Source organism: Rhincodon typus, chromosome 19 (genome assembly GCF_021869965.1).
Source record: "Rhincodon typus isolate 14 chromosome 19, sRhiTyp1.1, whole genome shotgun sequence".
NCBI classification, from domain to species: Eukaryota; Metazoa; Chordata; class Chondrichthyes; order Orectolobiformes; family Rhincodontidae; genus Rhincodon; species Rhincodon typus.
Genome location: NC_063350.1, coordinates 5,139,588 through 5,163,588, shown reverse-complemented (window position 1 = coordinate 5,163,588; position 24,001 = coordinate 5,139,588). Strand labels below are relative to the sequence as shown.

Genomic DNA, 24,001 nt, shown 5'->3' with positions numbered 1-24,001 from the left:
TGCTGCTTGGCCTGCTGTGTTCATCCAGCCCTGCACCTTGTTGTCTCAACTGTTACAACAATACTGTTTCCTGTCACTCAGTCAACTGTGTCTATGCTGTCACTGCTCCATGCATTCCATGGGCTTTAACTTTGCTCTCAAGCTTAGTGCGTAGCTATTAATCAAATACTTTTTGGAAGTTCAGATACCACATCAACCACATTACCCTCATGAAGCGTCTATGTTACCTCAACAAAAACTCAAATTAAGTTAGTTAAATACAATTAATTAATTCACATCTATTCAGTGACTATTAATGCTTGTCCTGGATTACTATTTCTAAAGGCTGTCTCATTAGAGAGATTAAAATGACTGGTCTATAGTTGCTGGGCTTACTCGTAACACCCTTCATGGACAAGAGTGTAACATTTGCAATTCCACAGTCCTCTGGCACCACCCCTGTATCTAAGGACAACTGGAAGGTTATTGCCAATGTTTCCAGAATTTCCACCCTTACTTTCATCAGCAAAATTAAATGCATCTCATCCAGTCCTATTGACTTATCAGTGTCAGATCCTGTGCATGAGTCATAGGAAGAAAGAAACAATAAACATGTTTCCACAGTTCTCTTAAGACCTCATTACGTTCCAAAGTGAAGAAATAGTTTTGAAATGCTTTCACAGCTGTAATGTTGGTACTGTAGCATGTACTTTGAACACAACAAGGTCTAATCAACAAGAATGAGACAATGTCCAGGTCATCCTTTTCACTAATGTTGGTTGAAGGATTAATATCGGCCAGTACCAACGGATATTTTGAGTCCAAGCAAGAGTGCAATTGGGCCTTTAGTTTAATGTTTCATCTGAAAAACAGGGCATGTGATGAAGCAGTGCTTCTCAGGGAGTACACCAGGTGTATCAGCTTAGCTTTTATTATCAAGCCTCTGGAGAGGGACTTGAAACCCAGATTTCTTTGTGTAACCCACTGAGCCGCAGATGACAGCTCATCAGTCATTTTTCTTCCCAATTCCATTTGGGGAGAGTATTTGGAGATTGCACAGGTCGTAATCATACCACTGAACTGAAAATGAAGCATGGGAATATTTTAAGATTGTGCATCTTAAATGCTAAACATGGAAACAGATTTAAATAATGATGCTGATGATAATTTTCAAGTCACAGCCCAGGAGCAGCAATGTGTACAATCCATCACAGCAAAAGCCATGCACTAAACACATCTGAGCCTACTCAATGCATCTAATTAATTAGTGCGGTGCATAAACTTACCTTTATTAAACAGCAGAGACTGTATTGCCGTAGGAATGTTATAGAAGCCCATTAAAAAGAAATCAATTCATTGAAGCACTGTCTGTGAATTTAGATCACATCAATCCCGATAAAACTGAAAATTGGTTTATTTAATCCCTGTAGAACCGAGTTAAATAGTGAGCAAACTGCAATACTATACTGTGCAAACACAAGTTATACACTGCCACTAAGCTACAAACCCAATGTTAACTCTACCTTAAAGCTAGAGATCAGGACATTAAGTTTCTGTTAAAAAGCCATGACATTGATTGAGGGCAGACTCCATTAGATTCAAAATAAAAACCAAAAGAACTGCGGATGCTATAAATCAGGAACAAAAACAAAGTTACTGGAAAAGCTCAGCAGGTCTGGCAGGTCTGTGAAGGAAAAAACAGAGTTAACGTTTCAGGTCCAGTGGCCCTTCCTCAGAACTGATGGTGGCTGGGAAAATATCAGTTTACATGCAGAAAATAGGGAGGTGGGTGGAATGGGAAGTAAACGATAGGATAGAGCCCAAAGAGAGAGAAAAACAGTTGGACAGACAAAGGAGTTGCTAACGATCAGGCTGGGAGGGTGAATAGTTGTTAACGGGAACTGTTAGTGACTAACAACAGGGCGTGTGTAATGGCAGGCTATGTGGTAATAAGGCCTGGTGTGTGGGGTAGGGGGCTGGGACATGAGAGTGTTTAGGCCATAAACTTATTGTACTCAATATTGAGTCCGGAGGGCTGAAGGGTCCCCAAGCAGAAAATGAGGTGTTGTTCCTCCAGCTTGCGTTGGGCTTCACTGTAGTTTCGCTGCTCAACGCATCGTCATTTTACCCTGTCTGTCCTTCAGTGCAGTTCCACTGAAAATAGAAACTAGTCATTTATCATGTTGGTGTTTTGTGGGAGCTTGCTGTGCAGAATTTGGCTGCTGTGCTTCTCTACTTAACAATGGACTACATTTCAACAGATTCAGGCAGAAGGCATCCAGTCGAATTAGCCCACCTATCCAACATTCTCTTGGTGCGTCTCTAACCTAGAACCCGATTTGCCAAGCAGAACTAGTTTAGTTTCGTTGTGAAACCCATTAACGTTTCTTGCTTGACCATCCATAGTTGTGAACTGTTCCATAAACTGACTACACCTTATGGTAAAAGAAATCCTCCAGCATTTTCTTTCATTGTCTTTAATTTGTAAATATCAGCCTCTTTGTTTAAATTCTGTGCAAAACCCATAAACCTACATGGATCTGATTTATCATCATTTTACTCATTGTACTTCCACGTGGACAGTCAATTTTTTCTCTTAAGTTATTCCCTCAAGTTCCAGGGTTAACTGTGTACCCCCTCCAATAATTGTGTAGCTCTTTTTGAAATAGACTAAAACTGCATGCTGCAGTTTAGTTATGATCTAGCCAGGAACAAATATAGTTTTGAATTCACATCTCCAGACATAAACGTCACTCTTCTTGCTATTCACCTCCACAATGTTTTTAAATCTTTGTAAGAAATACTTTCCAGATACATTTCATGACTTGCACAGTTACATTCCTGGAACTGATTCCTGCTCCAAACCTCAAGTACATGCTCATTTAGCACATTATATACATTAACATTGCATTATTATGCATTTTGGTGGATTGAATTTCAGAATATCCCTTAAAATTTGTGCCTGTTGATATTGATCACTTGCAACTGCTTTCAATTTTGCAAATGCCAATCAATTAGAAACAGCACAGGATGTTTGATACAGAGAAAAGTATTGTTAAGGACAGCAGATACGTGGAAACACCATCACTTGCATGCTCCTCTCCAAGGCCATCACAATCCTCACTTGGAAATATATCACTGTTCCTTCACCGTCACTGGGTCAAAATCCTGGAACTATTTTGGATGTACCTACATCAAATGGATAGCAGTGGTTCAAGAAGACAGCTGACCACTAACTTCTCAAGGGCAATTCGAGATGGGCAATAAATGCTGGCCCAACCAGCAAAGCACAGATCCCCTTAACTTAAGAAAAGATATTTGGCAGAAGGAGGATTAACGTCGATTTTAAGTCAAAAGATTATTTCTGACCTGCATTCCTTGTTTCAGGTAGGGCCTATGTCCATTTGCCGCCAGCAAGATAATGGCCACCAAATCTAACTTCACAATTGCTAGTTAAATGATAAATATTGGTCAGAACTTCCTTGTTCATCTTTGAACAATACCAGCTTGTTTTCTAAATTTGCACGCTGGGCAGTTAATGCCTCAATTTAATATCTTATCTGAAAGAGTGCACATCCAACAATACTGCATTCAAGTGTCAGCCTAGATTATGCACAGAAATCTCTGGAGTAGAACTTGAATCCATGACCTTTACAGTTAGAAGCAAGATACACTGAGCCACAGCTGACACAAGGAAGAAAATTCACCTCTTTGTTTGGAATTAAACAGCAAAGAATACACTGGTGAGCTGGCATTACAAGGGCAGTGAAAGGTTTGTCTTTTCAGGGGCATGTAGGTATGTTGACCTTCTATAATCAGTGTCTGTACAGCATCAGCTGACCAATGTTAGTTAAGAACAGGAGAAAGCCATTTAGCCCAGGGCCTATTCCATCATTCAATGACATAATGGCTAATTTGCAACTTAACTCCATACACCTGCCTTTTCCTAATTTTTAATTCACACATGGGAGTTGCTGACTGGGTCAACATGTATTGTCTGTCCCTAGGTGCCCTTGAGAAGGTGGTGAGCTGTCTTCTTGAACTGCTGCAGTCAATGTGCTGTAGGTCGACACATAATGCCAGTAGGGGAGGCAATGGCCTAGTGGTATTATCGCTGGACTGTTAATCCAGAGACCCAGATAATGTTCTGGGGACCCGGGTTCAAATCCCACCACGGCAGATGGTGGAATTTGAATTCAATAAATATCTGGAATTAACAATCTAACGGTGACCTTGAATCCATTGTCAGGAAAAAACGCATCTGGTTCACTAATGCCCTTGAGGGAAGGAAACTGCCATCTTCACCTGGTCTGGCCTACACGTGACTCCAGACCCACTGCAATGTAGTTGATTCCTAATTGCCCAGAGGGGCAATAAATGCTGCCTAGCCAGTGACGCCCTCATCCCGTTAATGAATAAAAGAAACAAGGAAGGGAATTCCAGGATTTTGACTCAGCAACAGTGAAGGAATGACAACATATATTTCCAAGTCAGGATGGGGAGTGGCTTGGTGGGGAACTTGGTTGTGGTGTCTGCATGTATCTGCTACATTTGTACTTCTAGAAGTGATAGTGAGTTTTGAAGGTGCTACTAAAGGAGTCATTAATATCTTGCAAAAACATATTAGTTTATAATTAACAAACAATCTAGCATCAAATGCCTTTTATCAAAGAGAGTTCTAAATGAGAGTTCTACACTCTGTGTGTAAGTTGTTTATAACTTCTTGAAAGATCTGATCCTAATTTGAAGACTAGTCCTTTTGCATACTAGATACTTCCCCAACCTTGGGAATAATTTCTCTCTATCTGCTATTCCAGTGTCGCTTTAAGTATAAAAACTTTATGAAATCACTCCTTAATCTCTTAAATTACAAGGGTATCAACTCTAGTTTGTTTAATCTCTCTCTGTAATTTAAACCCTTGCTGTCCAGGTATCATTCAGGTACATCCACACTGCTAATGTATCTTTCACAAACCATGGTGTCCAGAAATCCTTACACTATTCCAGGTGTGATCTAATCAGGATTTACATAACTTCAACCATATTATATTTTGGTCTTGTTGATATGAAGTCCATCATTTCATTTGTGTTTTGATCATTTTCTGTACCTAGTCACAACATTTTAATGATCCATATTGAAACCCAAGTCAATTGGGATTTCCACAATTTCTAGTTTTTCACCATTTAGAAAGTACCTCAATTATGCATTTTCTAATTCTGAGGTTGCTGATTTCACACTTGACTGGATTTAAATCAATTTGCTGTTGTATACAATGCCAGCTATCTTTGTGCTGTTGGTAAACTTGGATCTGGGCCTTTCAGGTCCACCATCTGAGTCGCTGATGAATATAACTTATTTGAGCCCGAACACAGATCTTTGAGAGATACCACTAATTACATTCCATCAATTAGAGTACCTTCCCATTATCCCTGTTCTATGTCGCTTCCCACTCAGCCAATTTTCTAACCAGGTCAATAATTTACCTTCAGTTCCATATGCTTCCATTTTATTGCATTAACAAGAGTCATTTAAGTTTCCAATGACTGCTCATGAAGAACTCAGTGTTAATCCAAAACACTAGCTTACAAAACAGGAGGCCATTTAGCCATTGTACCTCTTTGAAAGAGCTATGTACTGCACCTCCTTCCACTTCCCAACTCTTTTCTCATATCTAATTCTCTTTTAAATTTTAGTTCTAAATCTGAATTCACCACCTCCTGAAACAATGCTTTCCTGTTCACAATAACTCAGTTTAGAAGTAATTCCCCTCAGCTCCTGATTCAAATAATTGTGCAAACAAGTTTTAAAAATGTTTGATTTTTGGAGGGAGAAGGATATGAAAACCTTAAAATAAAAAGTTTTTTCTCAAAAGGTATGTTTACACAGTAGTGAATATCTCATCCATTAAAGAGGCTTTCAATCACATCTGATATGCCAGGATGTTAATTATAACAGATCTCCTTGGTGAATGAAACACACATACAGGGGACAGAAGGAACACAACATTCAAATGATCACATGGTGATTCACTATTTGCAAAAAGTTTCAATTAATTTTATCATAACATGCAGAGAAGTCTCTCTGGTATTTGTGTGTCAGGCCTAGCTCAGTTAGGAATGTTCTTGAATTCTTGACTATAAGCCAGAAAGTGACAGATTCAAAATCAGGCTATAGAGTGCTGCACTGTTGGACATGCTGTCTTTCTGATTAGTCAATATGCTACGGACCTTTTTTGTCCCTTCACATGGGCACAAGTGATCCCACTGCACTGTTTCTATTATGTCAAAAAGTGGATGAGCTGGTCATTTACTTGATTGCTGTACGTGGGATCTGGATGTGCACACATTTGTTACCATCTTTTCTGTATTACAAAATTAAAAAACAAGTCTTTTCTTCCCGGGAAAACCACAAAAGGGGCAATTATTTAGTTTCTGCATGTAATTTTTGTTAGAAATATTTAATGAGTCTTTTTAGAAGAAATTGAAATGAAATCAGTTCTGACTGCCAGTCAACACCTTCAAGAGCTTCACCTTGTGGTTGAAACAGGACAGATCCCACTGACACTAGTTGCAATAGGCAGATCAGCACAAATTTTACTAGTCTGGAGGTAACACTGGATCTGTCTCCAGAGAAGGGAGTGGGGCAAATGCAGAGAAACCTGGATAAGTAAATTAGTATATAGTCACAGTAGTTGACAGTCCCGAAAAGATGTGAAATGTCACTGACACAGTATTCAGAAAGTTCGGGAAAAGCCTACAACTAATTGCACTGAACTGACTCTCAGCTGGTCAGGAGGCTAAAAGTTAAATCTACTCAGAATGCCCAGCCTTTAGCTATTTACTTCAAAGGGTAGAAAAATATATCTTTGATAACAGAAATTTTAGCACAGGGCTGGTATATGTCTTTCTTGCTTGTGTGTTAAATTAATGTTCCTCCAGAATCTGTTTTTATGCTCACATTTCTTGCTGTCTTTACCATGCAACAAAATAATTTGCACGTTAATAAATATTAACAATTGTACACTTAGAATTTTGCAAAATATCCCAAGATTCTTTACAGGATTGCAATGATAAAAATTCGACAATGACTCAAGGAACCATTGGCCTGAACAGAAAAATCTCAGCTTTAATATACGTCCTTCAATTTTTACAGATGTTTGCATCTGCACACTAATAACTCTTACTCTTCCAGGCAGAGAAAATTGTCATGCAGGGTAAATGTTCATTTGCTTTGTTCTTGCATCCAAAATGTATCATTTTCTGTAAGTAAAGAAACGCTTGCATCGATATAGCAACTTTCATGGCTTCAGAAATAATATCCAAGTCACTTTGCAGTCAAAATGAAATATATTGGCCTGTTACACACAATAAGCTCCCCAAATACTAAGAATAATGATAGCCCAGATAATATGGTTTACCATTGTTGGTTGAAGAATACATGCTGGTCAGGATAGTTGTGGGGAACTCTCCATTCCTTCTTGGAATCATGCCACGGGATCTTTTATATCTACCCAAGAAGGCAGGCAGAGACCTCAATTTAACATTGCTGTCCGATTGGAAGAGCCATCTGTCAGATTTCATTTAATACCACACTGGAAATTCAATTTAGAGTTTGCATTAACCTGCATCTGCCACCTACTGGCCTGTTTCCCTATTTTGATTATGTCCGTCTGCATTCTGTCTGACAGTTTGCTATTCCATGCACTTGATATTATCAGCAAACTTAGATATTAATGCTCCAAGTCTGATTTCTAACACCATCCACCGTGCTGATCACTCTTTTGCTCAATTGCTTAGCCTTTCCTGATATCAGTCACAAACTTACCTTTTACAAATTTCAACCTGACTCATCTTGTAACTCAACTTTTATAGGTTGATTTGAAGCAATGTCTTATTCTATTTACCTTAAGGTGCAAAACCTAGCCTCAGCAAGCTGTCCTTGAGTCAGAGGTTGTAGCTTGAAACTCCCAGTGAATGCTGCACTGCCGGAGAGGGACAGTAAACTAACAGCCTACCTGCCCTCTGAGGTGAATGTAAAAGATCCCTTAGCGTTATTTTGATTTAATCAATTAGCTGTCCCTGGTTTCCAATACAATATTTATCCCTTAATCAGCATAACTAAAACACATTAGCTGACTATTATATCAATGCTGTTTGTGGGAGCTTGCTGTGCATGAATTAACAGATAGGCTTTCTATATTACATTATTGACTTCACTTCAAAAGTATTTTAAAGGCTGTGATGTGCTTTGTGGTATCATGAGACCATGAAAATGCTACATAAATGCTAGTCTTTCTTTCTATAACTGTAATTTTTAAGATCATCAGAACGGTGGTATAATATATTCAGGAGTTATGCCAAAAAAGGTTCACTATGCTTATTGTACTCCATCAACAGTGCTGTGTACAATACCAGAAAAGGCCACATGCTAATCAAAACAGTCCTTCTACAGTGTATCTATGACAATGCCAAATAAAGACTCCTCCGCACCTAAGACACTCATTTCCTTAATACCCATGTGAATCAAACAGACTGTTAAATCTCTACAACCAGGAGCTCAGTTCCTCTATAGATATTGGTTCAGTACATTTCTAAAGGCATCAAGTCACCCAGAACAGGCAGCTTGTTCCAACACTATCTGTTGTAGCATCTTATCTGGTCACTTTTCATTTCAAATTGTGCTTGATGTTTTGACATTTCCATCCTTGCTGTTTAATGCTAACAAACCTACTTATCATTACTTTTCATTGTTCAGAGAAACAGCATCACAGCCTTCGCCAGTCTTTCCTTCTCCTGCAGTTAGACCATTCTACCCCACTGAGGCACCCAGTGAAGTTCCTCTGTCATAGGGTTGTCTCATTAATGTCACCACACACAAAATATTGACCAAAATTCCTTCTTCTGTTGACTGATGAACCGACAAGATGTAATGAAATTCTTGCTGGCAGGAGTATACGTGTGCAGCATGGAAACAAACACCAGTCCCATGGAGTTCAAATCAAACATCAAGTTATGTAATTACATAACAATCATATCATAGATTTCGCAGAATCCCTACAGTGCAGATAGAGGCCATTCGGCCCACCAAGCCTTCACCAATCATTCGAACAGCATCCCCACACCATCCTATCCCCGTAACCCCTCATTCATCATGGCTAATCCCCCTAGCCTGCCCAACCTTGGACACTATGGGGTAATTTAGCATGGCCAATCTACCTAACCTGACATCTTTGTACTCTGAAATCAGAGCACCCAGAAGAAACCCAGCAGACACCAGGAGACTATGCAAACTCCACAAAGACAGTCACCCAAGGCTGGAATTGAACCTAGGTCCCTGGCACTGTGATGCAGCAGTGCTAGCCAATGAGCCACAGTGCTGCCCTAAGCAAGAATGATTTATCTCTTTCAAAAGAGCTAGCAGTAAAACAAAGGGCTGAATGGCCTCATGTATTGTTCGACCATTTTATAAACTGAGAGTATTCTTTTTCTCTCTGTTAAGGTATTGCCATGGTTCGTACATAGATTTAGAAACAGAATTATAGGCCAAAATCTATTTACACATGCTCCTTAGATTCTCTATGGGGTAGAGAGCCCACAGGAATTGGCAGCTCCTTCATGAAAATTTAGACTTTAGGAGGATGTGGAAGGTACTAAAGGATTGGATGTTCTTTTTTTTAACCTAACAACATTTGCTGTGCTGAAATTTTTATTTTTGAATCAGCAGGTCATAACTTAAGCCACACTTCAAAATCATGCCCATACAATCCATGCTGACACTTCAGCACAATACTGAAACAGTGCTACACTATCAAAAGTCCTGTCTTTCAGAAGAGACATGAAATCGAGGTCCAATCTGCACTGTTAACTGGACTTAAAAGCACACGTGCTACTGTTTGAGGAAGAGCAGAAGTGTAATGCACAAACTGGGCAGTAATTTCCAACGGTACAACGGTGACTACACCTCCAAAGTACTTCACTGCCTGTGCTGGGCTTTAAGACATCCTGATGTCAGGCGAGGTTGGCAGACTCATCATCTCCTGACCAACCTTACTTAGAGTTCAAGAGTTAAATCAAAAGATTCCCCCACCTCCTGCCACGTACTCACTGAGCTACCTTTTTGAATAGCAATGAGATACCATACTCACCAGGGAGGCTGCCTTTGTGGTGCACTGGGTGGGATGAAGAGTGGGTTGGTGCCCGCATGTGGTTGAGCACCTGGACCAGACCGAATTGATTTTTTTCCTTTCTGATGCCCTCCTCCAGCTCGCTGCTTTGTGCCAACTAAAGGAGAAACTATTGCTGATTCAATATGATGCCGCAACTCCTCTTCCTTCTTGAAGACTCTGTTCGAGGGAAAAGGGGTAGAAAAACATTTTCATTAAAGCAGCAAAACATAGTTCTGAAAAAATGAGCTAAGTGGCAACTGTGCAGGGTATTTCTAATATGGCTGAGGGAAATGATTTGTATATCTTTGCAGATTGATACAGCAGAAATGGAATCCATTTGGCCTATAATACCTGTGCAGGCTGTATGGCTATGCTATCCAATTGGTCCCATTAGCCCTGCAAATTTCTTTTTGAATGTTAGCATTGAATCTGCTTTCACCACCCTTTCAGATAGTGCATTCAACATGGGTACAAATTACTGTTTACAAAAAACCTAGTTCTCATCTCCTCTCCATTATGTTAAATCTGGACCCTCTAGTTACCAAGCCTCTTGCCACCGAAAACCATTCACAACTTTTAATGCCTTTATTACACTTCTGCTTAACCATCACTTCCCTAAAGAGAATATCATCACGTCCCCATCGGTGAAGTTATCCTTAGTACTAGCTAAAAACCTCCTCCCAGTCATAATGTGGATTCCACACATCAAGGGGCACAATGGACAAGATCTTTACAGCAAGACAAGACCAAGAAAATGCAGACAGCAACAACCTTTACACCTGGTCTAATCTAACATCACAAGTATCTTCAAAGGGAGGAATTAAACAGCAATTTATCTAAATATAGCTGCACACAGAAATTTGTCATGATTCTCTGCCTACAGCATGACAATGTGCATGACGTGATCCTTACCAACAGATCCACTACAGAAACTGTGTGTTTAAATGGAGGTCAAGCAAGACTCTTCAAACCAATGCTCTCCAGATGTCCATGAAATTTCCTACTGGAGTTGAACTTCTCTACAGGATGAGTGGGCAACTGCATCATGGTTAACCTGCATCAACTTCCAGTTCAGAACCAAGACCACACCAACTTCAGTCATCATATTGCAGTATGCAGATGATGCTTGTATGCACGCACACTCAGAAGCTGAGCTCCAAATTGTTGTCAACACATTCACCAAGGCATATAAGAGGTTGAGCCTTAGGGCTAAGCCCACAAGACAGAGATCCTCTACCAGCCTGTTCCTGTGGCACAGCAGTGTCCCCAGCTATTAAGATCCACAGCAAGCCACTGGGCAACAAGGATCAATTCTATACCTCCGGAGAAAAACCTCAAAGAGCTGCGAATGCTGGAAATTAGAATCAAAAACAGAAATTGCTGGGAAAATTCAGCAGATCTGCAGCACCTGTGGAGAGAAAGCAGAGTTAACATTTTGGGTCCAGTTCTGAAAAAGGGTCACTGGATCCAAAATGGTAACTGTGCTTTCTCAGCACAAATGCTGCCAGACCTGCTAAGTTTTCCCAAAAAGTTCTGTTTTTATTTCCCATACCTTGGGAGCTTCCTTTCAATACGTCCAGACATTGATGATGAAATTCAACATTGCCTCAATGTATCAGCTCGGCTTTGGCTATCTAACCGAAACAGGTTTGATAACAAAGACCTCAGACCTAACACCAAGCTCCTGGTCTACAGGGCAGCAGTGTTACCTGCCCTTCTGTATGCATCGGAAACATGAACAATGTACAACAGACATAGAACATTACAGCGCAGTACAGGCCCTTCGGCCCTCGATGCTGCGCCAACCTGTGAAACCAATCTGAAGTCCATCTAACCTACACTATTCCATTATCATCCATATGTTTATCCAATGACCATTTAAATGCCCTTAAAGTTGGCGAGTCTACTACTGTTGCAGGCAGGGCATTCCACGCCCTTACTACTCTGAGTAAAGAACCTACCTCTGACATCTGTCCTATATCTATCACCTTTCAATTTAAAACTATGTCCCCTCGTGCTAGCCATCACCAGCCAAGGAAAAAGGCTCTCGCTGTCCACCCTATCTAATCCTCTGATCATCTTGTATGTCTCTATTAAGTCACCTCTTAACCTTCTTCTCTCTAAGGAAAACAGCCTCAAGTCCCTCAGCCTTTCCTCATAAGACCTTCCCTCCATACCAGGCAACATCCTGGTAAATCTCCTCTGCACCCTTTCCAATGCTTCCACATCCTTCCTATATTGCGGCGACGAGAACTGTACGCAATACGCCAAGTGCGGCCGCACCAGAGTTTTGTACAGCTGCAACATGACCTCATGGCTCCGAAACTCAATCCCTCTACCAATAAAACCTAACACACTGTACGCCTTCTTAACAACCCTATCAACCTGGGTGGCAACTTTCAGTGATCTATGCACATGGACACCGAGATCTCTCTGCTCATCCACACTACCAAGAATCTTACCATTAGCCCAGTACTCTGTATTCCTGTTACTCCTTCCAAAGTGAATCACCTCACACTTTTCTGCATTAAACTCCATTTGCCATCTCTCAGCCCAGCTCTGCAGCTTATCTATGTCCCTCTGTAACCTGCAACATCCTTCCGCACTATCCACAACTCCACCGACTTTAGTGTCATCTGCAAATTTACTAACCCATCCTTCTATGCCCTCATCCAGGTCATTTATAAAAATGACAAACAGCAGTGGCCCCAAAACAGATTCTTGCGGTATACCACTAGTAACTGAACTCCAGGATGAACATTTCCCATCAACCACCACCCTCTGTCTTCTTACAGTTAGCCAATTTCTGATCCAAACCGCTAAATCACCCTCAATCCCATGCGTCCGTATTTTCTGCAATAGCCTACTGTGGGGAACCTTATCAAACGCTTTACTGAAATCCATATACACCACATCAACCGCTTTACCCTCATCCACCTGTTTGGTCACCTTCTCAAAGAACTCAATAAGGTTTGTGAGGCACGACCGACCCTTCACAAAACCGTGTTGACTATCCCTAATCAAATTATTCCTTTTTACATGATTATAAATCCTATCTCTTATAATCCTTTCCAACACTTTACCCACAACCGAAGTAAGGCTCACCGGTCTATAATTACCAGGGTTGTCTCTACTCCCTTTCTTGAACAAGGGGACAACATTTGCTATCCTCCAGTCTTCTGGTACTATTCCTGTAGACATAAAGATCAAAGCCAAAGGCTCTGCAATCTCCTCCCTAGCTTCCCAGAGAATCCTAGGATAAATCCCATCCGGCCCAGGGGACTTATCTATTTTCACACTTTCCAGAATTGCTAACCCCTCCTCCCGTCTAGTCTAATAGACTGTATCTCAGTATTCTCCTCGACAACACTGTCTTTTTCCTGTGTGAATACTGATGAAAAATATTCATTTAGCGCCTCTCCTATCTCTTCGGACTCCACGCACAACTTCCCACTACTGTCATTCTTTTATTCATGACATACCTATAGAAAGCCTTAGGGTTTTCCTTGATCCTACCTGCTAAAGACTTCTCATGTTCCCTCCTGGCTCTTCTTAGCTCTCTTTTCAGGTCCTTCCTGGCTAACTTGTAACTCTCAAGCACCCTAACTGAGCCTTCACGCCTCATCTCTACATAAGCCTCCTTCTTCCACTTGACAAGAGATTCAACTTCTTTAGTAAACCTCGCTCGACCACTTTCTCCCTGCCTGACAGGTACATACTTATCAAGGACACGCAGTAGCTGTTCCTTGAACAAGCTCCACATTTCAATTGTGCCCAGCCCCTGCAGTTTCCTTCTCCATCCTATGCATCCTAAATCTTGCCTAATCGCCTCATAATTGCCTTTCCCATAGCTATAACTCTTTCCCTGCGGTACATACCTATCCCTTTGCATCGCTAAAGTAAACGTAACCGAATTGTGGTCACTATCACCAAAGTGCTCAGCTACCTCCAAATCTAACACCTGGTCTGGTTCATTACCCAGTACCAAATCCAATGTGGCCTCGCCTCTTGTTGGCCTATCTACATACTGCGCCAGGAAACCCTCCTGCACACATTGGACAAAAACTGACCCATCTAAAGTATTCGAACTATAGCGTTTCCAGTCAATATTTGGAAAGTTAAAGTCCCCCATAACAACTACCCTGTTACTTTCGCTCCTATCCAGAATCATCTTTGCAATCCTTTCCTTTACATCTCTGGAACTTTTTGGAGGCCTATAGAAAACTCCCAACAGGGTGACCTCTCCTTTCCTGTTTCTAACCTCAGTCCATACCACCTCAGTTGACGAGTCCTCATCAAACGTCCTTTCTGCCACCGTAATACTGTCCTTGACTAACAATGCCGCACCTCCCCCTCTTTTACCATCTTCCCTGATCGTACTGAAACATCTAAACCTCGGAACCTGCAACAACTATTCCTGTCCCTGCTCTATCCATGTCTCCGAAATGGCCACAACATCGAAGTCCCAGGTACCAACCCATGCTGCAAGTTCACCCACCTTATTCCGGATGCTCCTGGCGTTGAAGTAGATACACTTCAAACCATCTTCCTGCCTGCCGGTACATTCCTGCGACCTTGAAACCTTATTCATGACCTCACTACTCTCAACCTCCTGTACACTGGAGCTACAATTCGGGTTCCCATCCCCCTGCTGCATTAGTTTAAACCCTCCCGACATCCCAGATTCCTAGTAAAATATATCAGAAGTGAATGCTTCAGCAAAATCCTGCAAATCCAATGGCATGGTAAATGTTTCTGTATCAAAGACCTCTCAGGCAAATGTTCCCAGCACAGAAGCTTTGGTTAATCTGCGTTGGGCATGACACATCATCCACATGCATGACAGAAGACTTCCAAACCCAACTTTCTGCTCCTAACTCCATCATGGCATGTAGTTACCAGAAGGGCTGAGAAAACACTTCAAAGATATACTCAAAGCCTCACTGGAAATCTCTTGCCCATGATGGCGCAAATGTGAAAAGATGCATCTGAAAAGCTGCCAACCATCTCAAGTATCTCTGACAATTCATGCTGGAGGCCAAGCACAAACAGCAAAGTATATAAAAAAACCCAAGCATCCCACCCACTACCACTTGAAAACTGCCTGTTTAGTGATCACAGGACCCACAACTTTGGAGTGAAAGAAAGTCATTCTCAGTCTCAAGTAACTGCCTAAGAAGTAGACTATTTTAGTAAAGTTTCTCTGCATTGTCTCCAAAAACTTCTAAAGCATGGTTCCCAGAATTGACCATAGTAGCCTAGTTGATCAAAGTTTAGCATAACTTCCATACTTTTGTACTACATTACCCTATCAATAAGGTCAAGTGTCCTCTTTGTCTTATTATGCAGGCTTCTCGACTTGTCCTTCCACTTTAAAGAGTAATATGATCATAAAGTTTTTGACTTATAATCTTTGCTGCAATTACGAAAGTTTCAAAAGGGTCAGTCACCAGAACACAGAAATTGAAGGCAATTGGTAATATAGACCAGAAGACAGATGACGAGAACATTTTGCTTACACAGCAAATGATGATGACCTGGAATTTACGAAAAGGATGGTAGGAATTGTTCCACAGTAAAATCCAAAGATAATTAGTTCCCTATTTAAAATGAAAGCACTTGCAGGCAATAGAGAAAAAGAGAGTGAGATTCATTACAGAATCCTCAGTTTGATCATGTAGTGGGCACAGGCCTGAAGGGTTCTTTCTCTGCTGTAAGATTCTATGAAAGTGCTGTTACTGAAAATAACACAGACTCTCACACTGATTCCTTTGGCTATACGCTGATTATAGATCAGAGTTATTCCGTTGGCAGGTCAATTCTGCTGTGTCAACTGCTAATCCAGTGAGCAAAGATGGTCCGACTTTTTCCTACATTTAAGTCTACATCTAAATCAATGATATACACCACGAATAGCAGAGGATTTAATATGGTGCCTCAGGAAACAAAACTGGAAATGCCCATCGACCATTAGCTTGGGGTCCCTGCAAATTAAGCACAAATTCTCTACAGCCCCCAGTGTGCTCGAATCTGAAATGTGAGTTCTCTAAACATGACAGGGAAATGGTCGAAGATGCCGCGTTCAAGGCCTCTGATGCATTTGAAGAGCTCTCGGGAATACTCAAGTTACTTATTTCCTCACATTGGAGAATATTTTCTGAACTCCATGAGAAAAGATCGATTTCTTGTCTGTGCTGACAAAAGAAAGAGAAGCTCCTTTCTTTTAATGCTCATTTTCTCCTTTTTCTCCTTGTCATTTGCTGAGGTTCTTTGACCAGTTGAATATCTTCACCTGCTACTGTGAATGCAAGACAAGTCAACAATCAAAAGTTGCATTTATATTGCTTTTCTAGCATAGTAAAAGAATTCCAAGAAACTTCACAGGATCAATGTCAGATCCAAGAAATCTGACTCCAAGCAAAAGGATGAGACATTAGCACAGGTGACTAAGAGCTTTAACTAGGAACAGGCAATAAATGCTGACCTTGTTAGTGATAACCTTTCTGTTATATTTGTTCATGGGATGTGGGCATTGCTGCCTAAGTCAGCATTTATTTCCCATCTCCAATTACCCAGAGGGCAGTTGAGAGTCAAGGACATTGCTGTGGATCTAGAGTCACATGAAATCAAATTTCACCATTTTCATGGGAAGAACTGAACTCACATGCCACCACAGTAGCCTGGGGTCCTGACTTACAAGTACATTACTGTTACACCACCCCCTTCCTACAAATGAACTTAAAAGATGCATATTTCCTTCTTGTGTGTATGCATCTCGCATTATTAGAAAACAACATAGTGGGATGTGAAATGCACAGTTCCAAAGCTGAGTATTTAAAGACATAATCTGATATGGTTCAGGATTTCACTTTTTGTTCTAGGACTGTTCATGGGCTGTACTCCTTTACAACCAGCTCTGGTGCTGGGGAGAATAAGCTTGGGGTCCCTGTCACCTTGCCTGAAAGTGTATACTAGCATAGTAAAAGAATTCCAAGAAACTTCACAGGATCAATGTTAGATCCAAGAAATCTGACTCCAAGCAAAAGGATGAGACATTAGCACAGGTGACTAAGAGCTTTAACTAGGAACAGGCAATAAATGCTGACCTTGTTAGTGATAACCATGAGAAAGTATATAAAGTGCAGAACACCAAGTGAGAACATTATCATTGTGAGGTATGTAAAAGATGTAGCGCCATCTTACAGCCCAGGATTAGCAATTCGAAAAGGTACAGAGGTTGTCTAGGTTCACAGAGGCATCACTCAGTAAGACTTGGTGCTATTTGGGAGTCAGTAGCCCTCTCATCCGAGCCAGATGTCATATGCTCAGGCCCCATTCTAAAGAAATGAGTTTTAAAAAAAAAGACAAGGCTGACATTCCCTCAGGGACTGCTGCACTGTCAGAAGTGCTTCAAATAAGATACCAGAGATCCCATCTGCCCTATTACATGGACCTAAAATATCCAATGACACTATCTGAAGGGGAGTTCTCCTCATGTCAGAACCAATATTTATCCCCCAACCAACGTCACTGAAGCAGATAATCTGGTTGTTAGTCTTGTTGCTGAGATTTTGCTGTGCCCAAACTAGCTGCTAACTTTTCCTACATTATAGCAGTGACAGCACTCAACAGCATTCCATTGGTTATGGACTGTTTTCAGACATCTTTAGGTCTTAAGTCAATCTGTGGAAATTGTTAATGCTTTCATTTATCTTTTTACAAGTGTCTTGAGCTGTCTATGACATATGCACTCTCATTCTTTGGTCCTGATTCAGCTGAAGTTAAACCAAGAGGTCCAATTATTGGACCGCTGCCAGATCCAGCCGAGTATCGAATGCTCCAGTGGGGTACAGTATTCTGGGCTTGTCAAATTGTTAAAGCCAGAGCAGCTGCTGAACAGTCAGCAGGCTGCACTGGGAATAGAATTATTCTGACATACAGCAGTGCCATTCTCTGACTGACAAGCACAGCAAATTACAGTTATATACGTTAGGTGCTGCAGTGCGACTGTGAGCAGTGTCTTTGCTTCTAATCTGTCTCCCTTACAAGGGATGGGACCCTTTCAGTCCCAGGCTGCCAGTGGAGGTGATAAAACACTTCCTTCCTCCCAGGTTTTAGTTACTCCCCGTGATGCAGAGGGAACATGTTGAAGGCTTTATTTCCTTTAGATTTCAGTTAAAATGTGTTGAAGGTCAAAAGGACTGCATGTCAGCCCAAGTAACCTGAAAAAGCATATTGAAACGGCTGAAAAATGGGAGCTAGACATTATTTGAAGAGAACCTAGGTCCTGGTTTATAGTTCCTTCCTATGTCGGTAACAAAAGAGTATTATCTTAAGTCAGACACAGGCCATTTGGACAAAAATCAGGAGGCATGCTTTCACACAAAGGGTAACAGAAACGTGGAACACTCTTCCACAGAAAGCTGTTCCAGTCCAGTTGCAACACTGGCATCTATGCCAAAATGTGAAAAGTGCCAGATATATCCTGAGCATAAAAAGCAGGACAAATCCAATCCAGCCAACTACTGCTCTATCAGTCTACTCTCGATCATCAGTAAACTGATGGAAGGTGTCATAGACAGTGCTATCAAGCAGCACCTGCTTAGCAACAAGTTGCTCACGGTACCCAGTTTGCGCTCCAGCAGGGCCAGTCAGTTCCTCACCGTATTACAGCCTTGGTTCAAAATGGACAAAACAATTGTTAATTCCAGAGGTGAGACAGGAGTGACAGCCCTTGGCAACAAGGCTGCCTTTGACTGTTTAGCATCAAGGAGCCCTAACAAAACTAGAATCAATGGGAGTCGGGGTATACACTCTGCTGGAGTCATACCTGGCACAAAGGAAGATGGTCGTGGTTGTTGGAAGTCAGTCACCTCAGCTCCAGGCCATATCTGCAGGAGGTTACCAGGGTACTTTCATAGGCTCAACCATCTTCAGCTGCTTCATCAATGATCTCCCTTCTACCATAAAGTCAGAAATGGGGATGTTTGCTGATGATTGCACAACGTTTAGCACCATTTGCAACTCCTCAGATACTGAAGCAGTCCATGTTCAAATGCAACAAAATCTAGACAATATCCAGGCTTGGGCTGACAAGTGGCAAGTAACATTTGTGCCACACAAATGTCAGGCAATGACTATTTTCAATAAAAGACGATCTAATGACCACCCCTTGACATTCAATGGTGTTACCATCACTGAGTCCCCCACTATCAAAATCATTGGGGGATGAAGCCATATAAATACAGCAGCTACAACAGCAGGTCAGAAGCTAAGAATGTTGTAGCGAGTAACTCATTTCCTGATTCCCAAAGCCTGTCCACCAAATTCAAGGCACAAGTCAGGAGTGATGGAATACTCACCAACTGCCTGAATGAGTGCAGCTCCAACAACACTCAAGAAACTTGACACCAGCCAGGACAAAGCAGCCCACTTGATTGGCACCACATCTACAACTATTCACTCTCTCCACCACCAACACTCAATAGCGGCAGGGTGTACCATCTACAAAATGCCAAAATTTACAAAAGATCCTTAGACAGCACCTTCCAAACCTACAACCACTTCCATCTAGAAGGACAAAGCATCAGATACATGGTAACACCACCACCTGCAAGTTCCACTCCAAGCCACTCAACATCCTGTCTTGGAAATATAGCTACAGTGAAGGAACAGAGATGAGTCAAAATCCTGGAATTAACTCTCTCACGGCATTATTGGTCAACCTACAGTATATGAACTGCAGCAGTTTGAGTAGACAGCTCACCACTAACTTCTCAGAGGCAAACAGAGACAGGCAATAAATGCTTGCCCAGCCAGCAATGTCCCCACGTACCACACAAGTGAACAAAAAAAGACAGGGAGACATGTAAAATGTTCAAGACTGAAATCAATTGGATTTTACATAGAATTTTAGAGCATAGAACCAAGTCATTCAGCTCAAGTGCTTTATACTAAACAAAACAAAAATAAACTAAGAACTACAGTGCTGGAAATCAGAAAAAAAGACAGAAATTACTGGTGAAACTCAACAGGTCTGGCAGCATCTGTGGAGAGAAAGCAGAGTTAACATTTGGGATCTAATGATCCTTTTTCAGTATTGCTTTATACTGATGTTTATGATCCACACCAGCCACATTCGATCTGACTTCCTAAACCTCTCAGCTTATCCTTCTATTCATCACCATGTCCCTATCTAGCTTCCTCTGAAATACATATATAACACTTGCTTGAACCTCTCCACACCGTAATCAGGTCCACATTCTTGCTGCTCTGGGGAAAGAAGGATCTCCTGAATTATTGGATTTATTCAAGAATATCTTATAGTCACAAATATTTCATGTTTGCCCAAAATGGAAAACATCCCATTTACCCAACTGAACTTGGAATTTTTATGGACTTCCATCAAATCAAGGCTCAGTCCGCCCTTTCTGTTATGACCCAGCATCAAGCGATATCGAGAAAATGGAGTTGAGGTACACAGCAGGAATAATGTATTAGAAATGCAGAACAGGCTCAATAGGCTATTATGTTCTCAGTTGCTCTTATCAGCAGGAGCAATTTTTTGGATGGATCCTTTTCCCATCTTATTCCTGTCCACTAACTAGTGTTTACCTTGTATATCAGCAGAGGGGCTATTTCAGCAATGTCTTCAATCAAGAGGACATCAGTTTAGATTATTCTGAAGCAGAAGCAAAATAATGCAAACACTGGAGTATGAAATAAAACCAGAAAATGTTGGAAATTGTCTGCAGGTCTGGCAGAACTTTAGGGAAAAATGGAGAGTCTCAGAACTGAAAAAAGTTAGAAATAATAGGACTATTAGGAATGGGCAATAAATGCTGGTCCAGGTAGTGAAGCCCACATCCCATGAACAGATTTAAAACAAAAAGGTTTTAAGTAGAACTAACAGGGAGTGGTGCCACTTCTGCAAATCCGTTATGATGCCACCAAACACATCTACACTTCATCTCTCCTTTAAGCTTTCTGAAGGGTTTGCTTCTACTGTCACATTCCCATCAACCCAAACACCCTGTCGCCTTCCTATGGCATCTTCCAGAGAAGCAACACCTGCTCTTTTACTTCCTCTCTCTCATCATCCATGGCCGTGAACGTCCCTTTCATCGACTTAAATGTATTATTTTAAATGTACTGTACATGCTGCTCACAATGACGTTTGCTCTGCATTAGGGAGATCAAAGCCAGATTGGGTAACTGTTTTAGGAAACATCTCCATTCAGTCTGTAAGCATGGTCCTGAGCTTCTGATATTTTAATTCTCCATCTTGGTCTCATGCTGACATCTTTGTCACTGGCCTTTTGCAACTTGCTAATGAAGCTCAATGCAAGCTCGAGTTACAGTACCTCATCTTTCAATTAAGTCTTCCAGACTCATCATTGAGTTCAATAATTGAAGTCCATTTTGTGTCCTCTTCTCTTAAAGTTTCTGTCTTAATCTGCTTCCTCGCTAGTTTTCCTTTTGAATGCCAGCTGCTCTTTATTGTCATTCAAACCACCTCGTGCCCTAACTTGTCCGATCACCAGACCCTTTGGCTCTGCCCAAACTCTTTTTGTCATTTAATGTTTGCCATCTTCTGCATCATCACAGACCTTCCCTTTTTTGCATTTCTCCACCTTCTCTCATTTGCACAACTTGAAATCTACTAATTTTTTTCACTTTTCCCAGATCTGATGGAAGGTCATTGACCTGAAAAGTTAACTCTGTCCCTATTTTCACAGTGTAGTTCCAGTATTTTATGTTTGATTTTGTATTAGCCCAATCCTGATTTCACTGAACAGAAATAAGGGGAACTTCCTGGGAACTGGATTTTTTGGTGGAATTCAGATACCTGCTTAAGCCTATGTGAGCTGATATCAGCTAACTCAGCACAGAACGGGACAGTGTGGAGCTGGAGGAACACAGCAGGCCAGGCAGCATCACAGGAACAGGAAAGCTGATGTTTCGGGTCGGCTGACTTTTTCTGAAGAAGGGTCCCGACCAGAAATGTCAGCTTTCCTGTTCCTCTGATGCTGCCTGGCCTGCTGTGTTCCTCCAGCTCCACACTTTGTTATCTCTGACTCCAGCATCTCAGTTCTTGCTATCTCAGGGACTATAACGTAGCTGTTCAGTGTAGGTCAGTAGCAAACAGGGCAATGCAGTTAGCAGTTCGGCCTCTGGAGTGCAATTCGTCTGAAAATAATTTTGATCCAAATTAAAATTAAAAGGCTTCCTCTCAGGGAATTTTAGTACGAGGGTAGGAGTGTTGAAGACATCACTGTATGAGCCTGATAAGATTGCATGACAATGTGCAGGGTGTTATACAGTAACTATACAGTATTCTAATAATAGAGACAACAGTTCAAATTCCAAGTTAGCAGCTGGGGCATTTAATTCAATCAGTTAAATAAATCTGGAAATGTAAGCTTATCACAGAAATGACCATGAAACTACTCGATTGTCATAAAAATCTATTTGTTTCATTCATTTCTTTTTAGGAAAAGAAACTTGTTGTACTTACTTGGTTTGGCCTATCTGTAACTCCAGAACCAATGCAACAAGTTTGACTCTTAACCAGCCTCTAAAATATCATAGCAAGCTATCTGATTGTATTCAAGAGGGTACCTCATCACCACCTTCTCAAGGGTACAAGAACAGACAATAGATGCCTTACCTATATCCTACAAACGAATAAAGAACCTCATCACCTCAGGTGATGTCCCACCCACAGCCTCCAACCTCATCATTCCCCAACCCCATACCGCCTGCTTCTATCTCCTTCCCAAAATCCACAAACCTGACTGCCCTGGTCGACCCATTGTCTCCACCTGCTCCTGCCCCACCGAACTTATCTCCATCTATCTCGACTCCATTTTCTCCCCCTTGGTCCAGGAACTCCCTACCTACATCCGTGACACCACCCATGCCCTCCACCTCCTCCAAAAGTTCCAATTCCCTGGTCCCCAACACCTCATCTTTACCATGGATGTCCAGTCCCTATACACCTGCTTTCCCCATGCAGATGGCCTAAAGGCCCTCCGCTTCTTCCTGTCCCGCAGGCCCGACCAGTCCCCCTCCACTGACACCCTCATCTGCTTAGCCGAACTCGTCCTCACCCTCAACAACTTCTCTTTCAATTCCTCCCACTTCCTACAGACAAAGGAGGTGGCCATGGGTTAGGGTTAGGGTTAGCCCTAAGGTTGGGCCCAAGGTATGCCTGCTTCTTTGTAGGTTACGTGGAACAATCCCTCTTCCGTAGCTACATGGGCCCTAAACCCCACCTCTTCCTCCGTTACATTGATGACTGTATCGGCGCCGCCTCGTGCTCCCATGAGGAACCTCGAACAGTTCATCCACTTCACCAACACCTTCCACCCCAACCTTAAGTTCACCTGGACCATCTCTAATACCTCTCTCTCCTTCCTGGACCTCTCTGTTTCCACCTCTGGCAACCACCTGAAAACCAACATCCATTTCAAGCCCACCGACTCCCACAGCTACCTAGAATACACCTCCTCCCACCCACCTTCCTGCAAAAATGCCATCCTCTATTCCCAATTCCTTCGCCTCCGCTGCATCTGCTCCCAGGATGAGACATTCCACTCCCGAACAACTCAGATGTCTTCGTTTTTCAAGGACCGCAACATCCCCCCCTCAGTGGTCAAGAACGCCCTCGACCGTGTCTCCCGCATTTCCCGCAACTCATCCCTCACACCCCCGCCCCGCAATAACAACCAAAACAGAATCCTCCTCGTCCTCACGTACCACCCCACCAATCTCTGGATCCAACGCATCATCCTCCGACACTTCCGTCATCTGCAATCCGACCCCACCACCAAAGACATTTTTCCCTCCCCACC

At 41.9% G+C, this 24,001-nt stretch overlaps 1 protein-coding gene across 1 annotated transcript in view; it reads right to left on the bottom strand.

The window, feature by feature from the left end:
- Nucleotides 1-7,081: 7,081 nt before the first annotated feature.
- Nucleotides 7,082-24,001, bottom strand: part of psmf1 (proteasome inhibitor subunit 1) — a 22,323-nt gene continuing 5,403 nt past the window's right edge. Inside the window, exons 2-3 of the mRNA XM_048608519.1 lie at nucleotides 10,125-10,333; nucleotides 7,082-7,239 (exon numbers count right to left, since the gene is read on the bottom strand). Coding sequence (XP_048464476.1) covers nucleotide 7,239; nucleotides 10,125-10,333 — 210 coding nt within the window. The 3' untranslated portion in view covers nucleotides 7,082-7,238. The remainder of the gene's footprint in view (nucleotides 7,240-10,124; nucleotides 10,334-24,001) is intronic.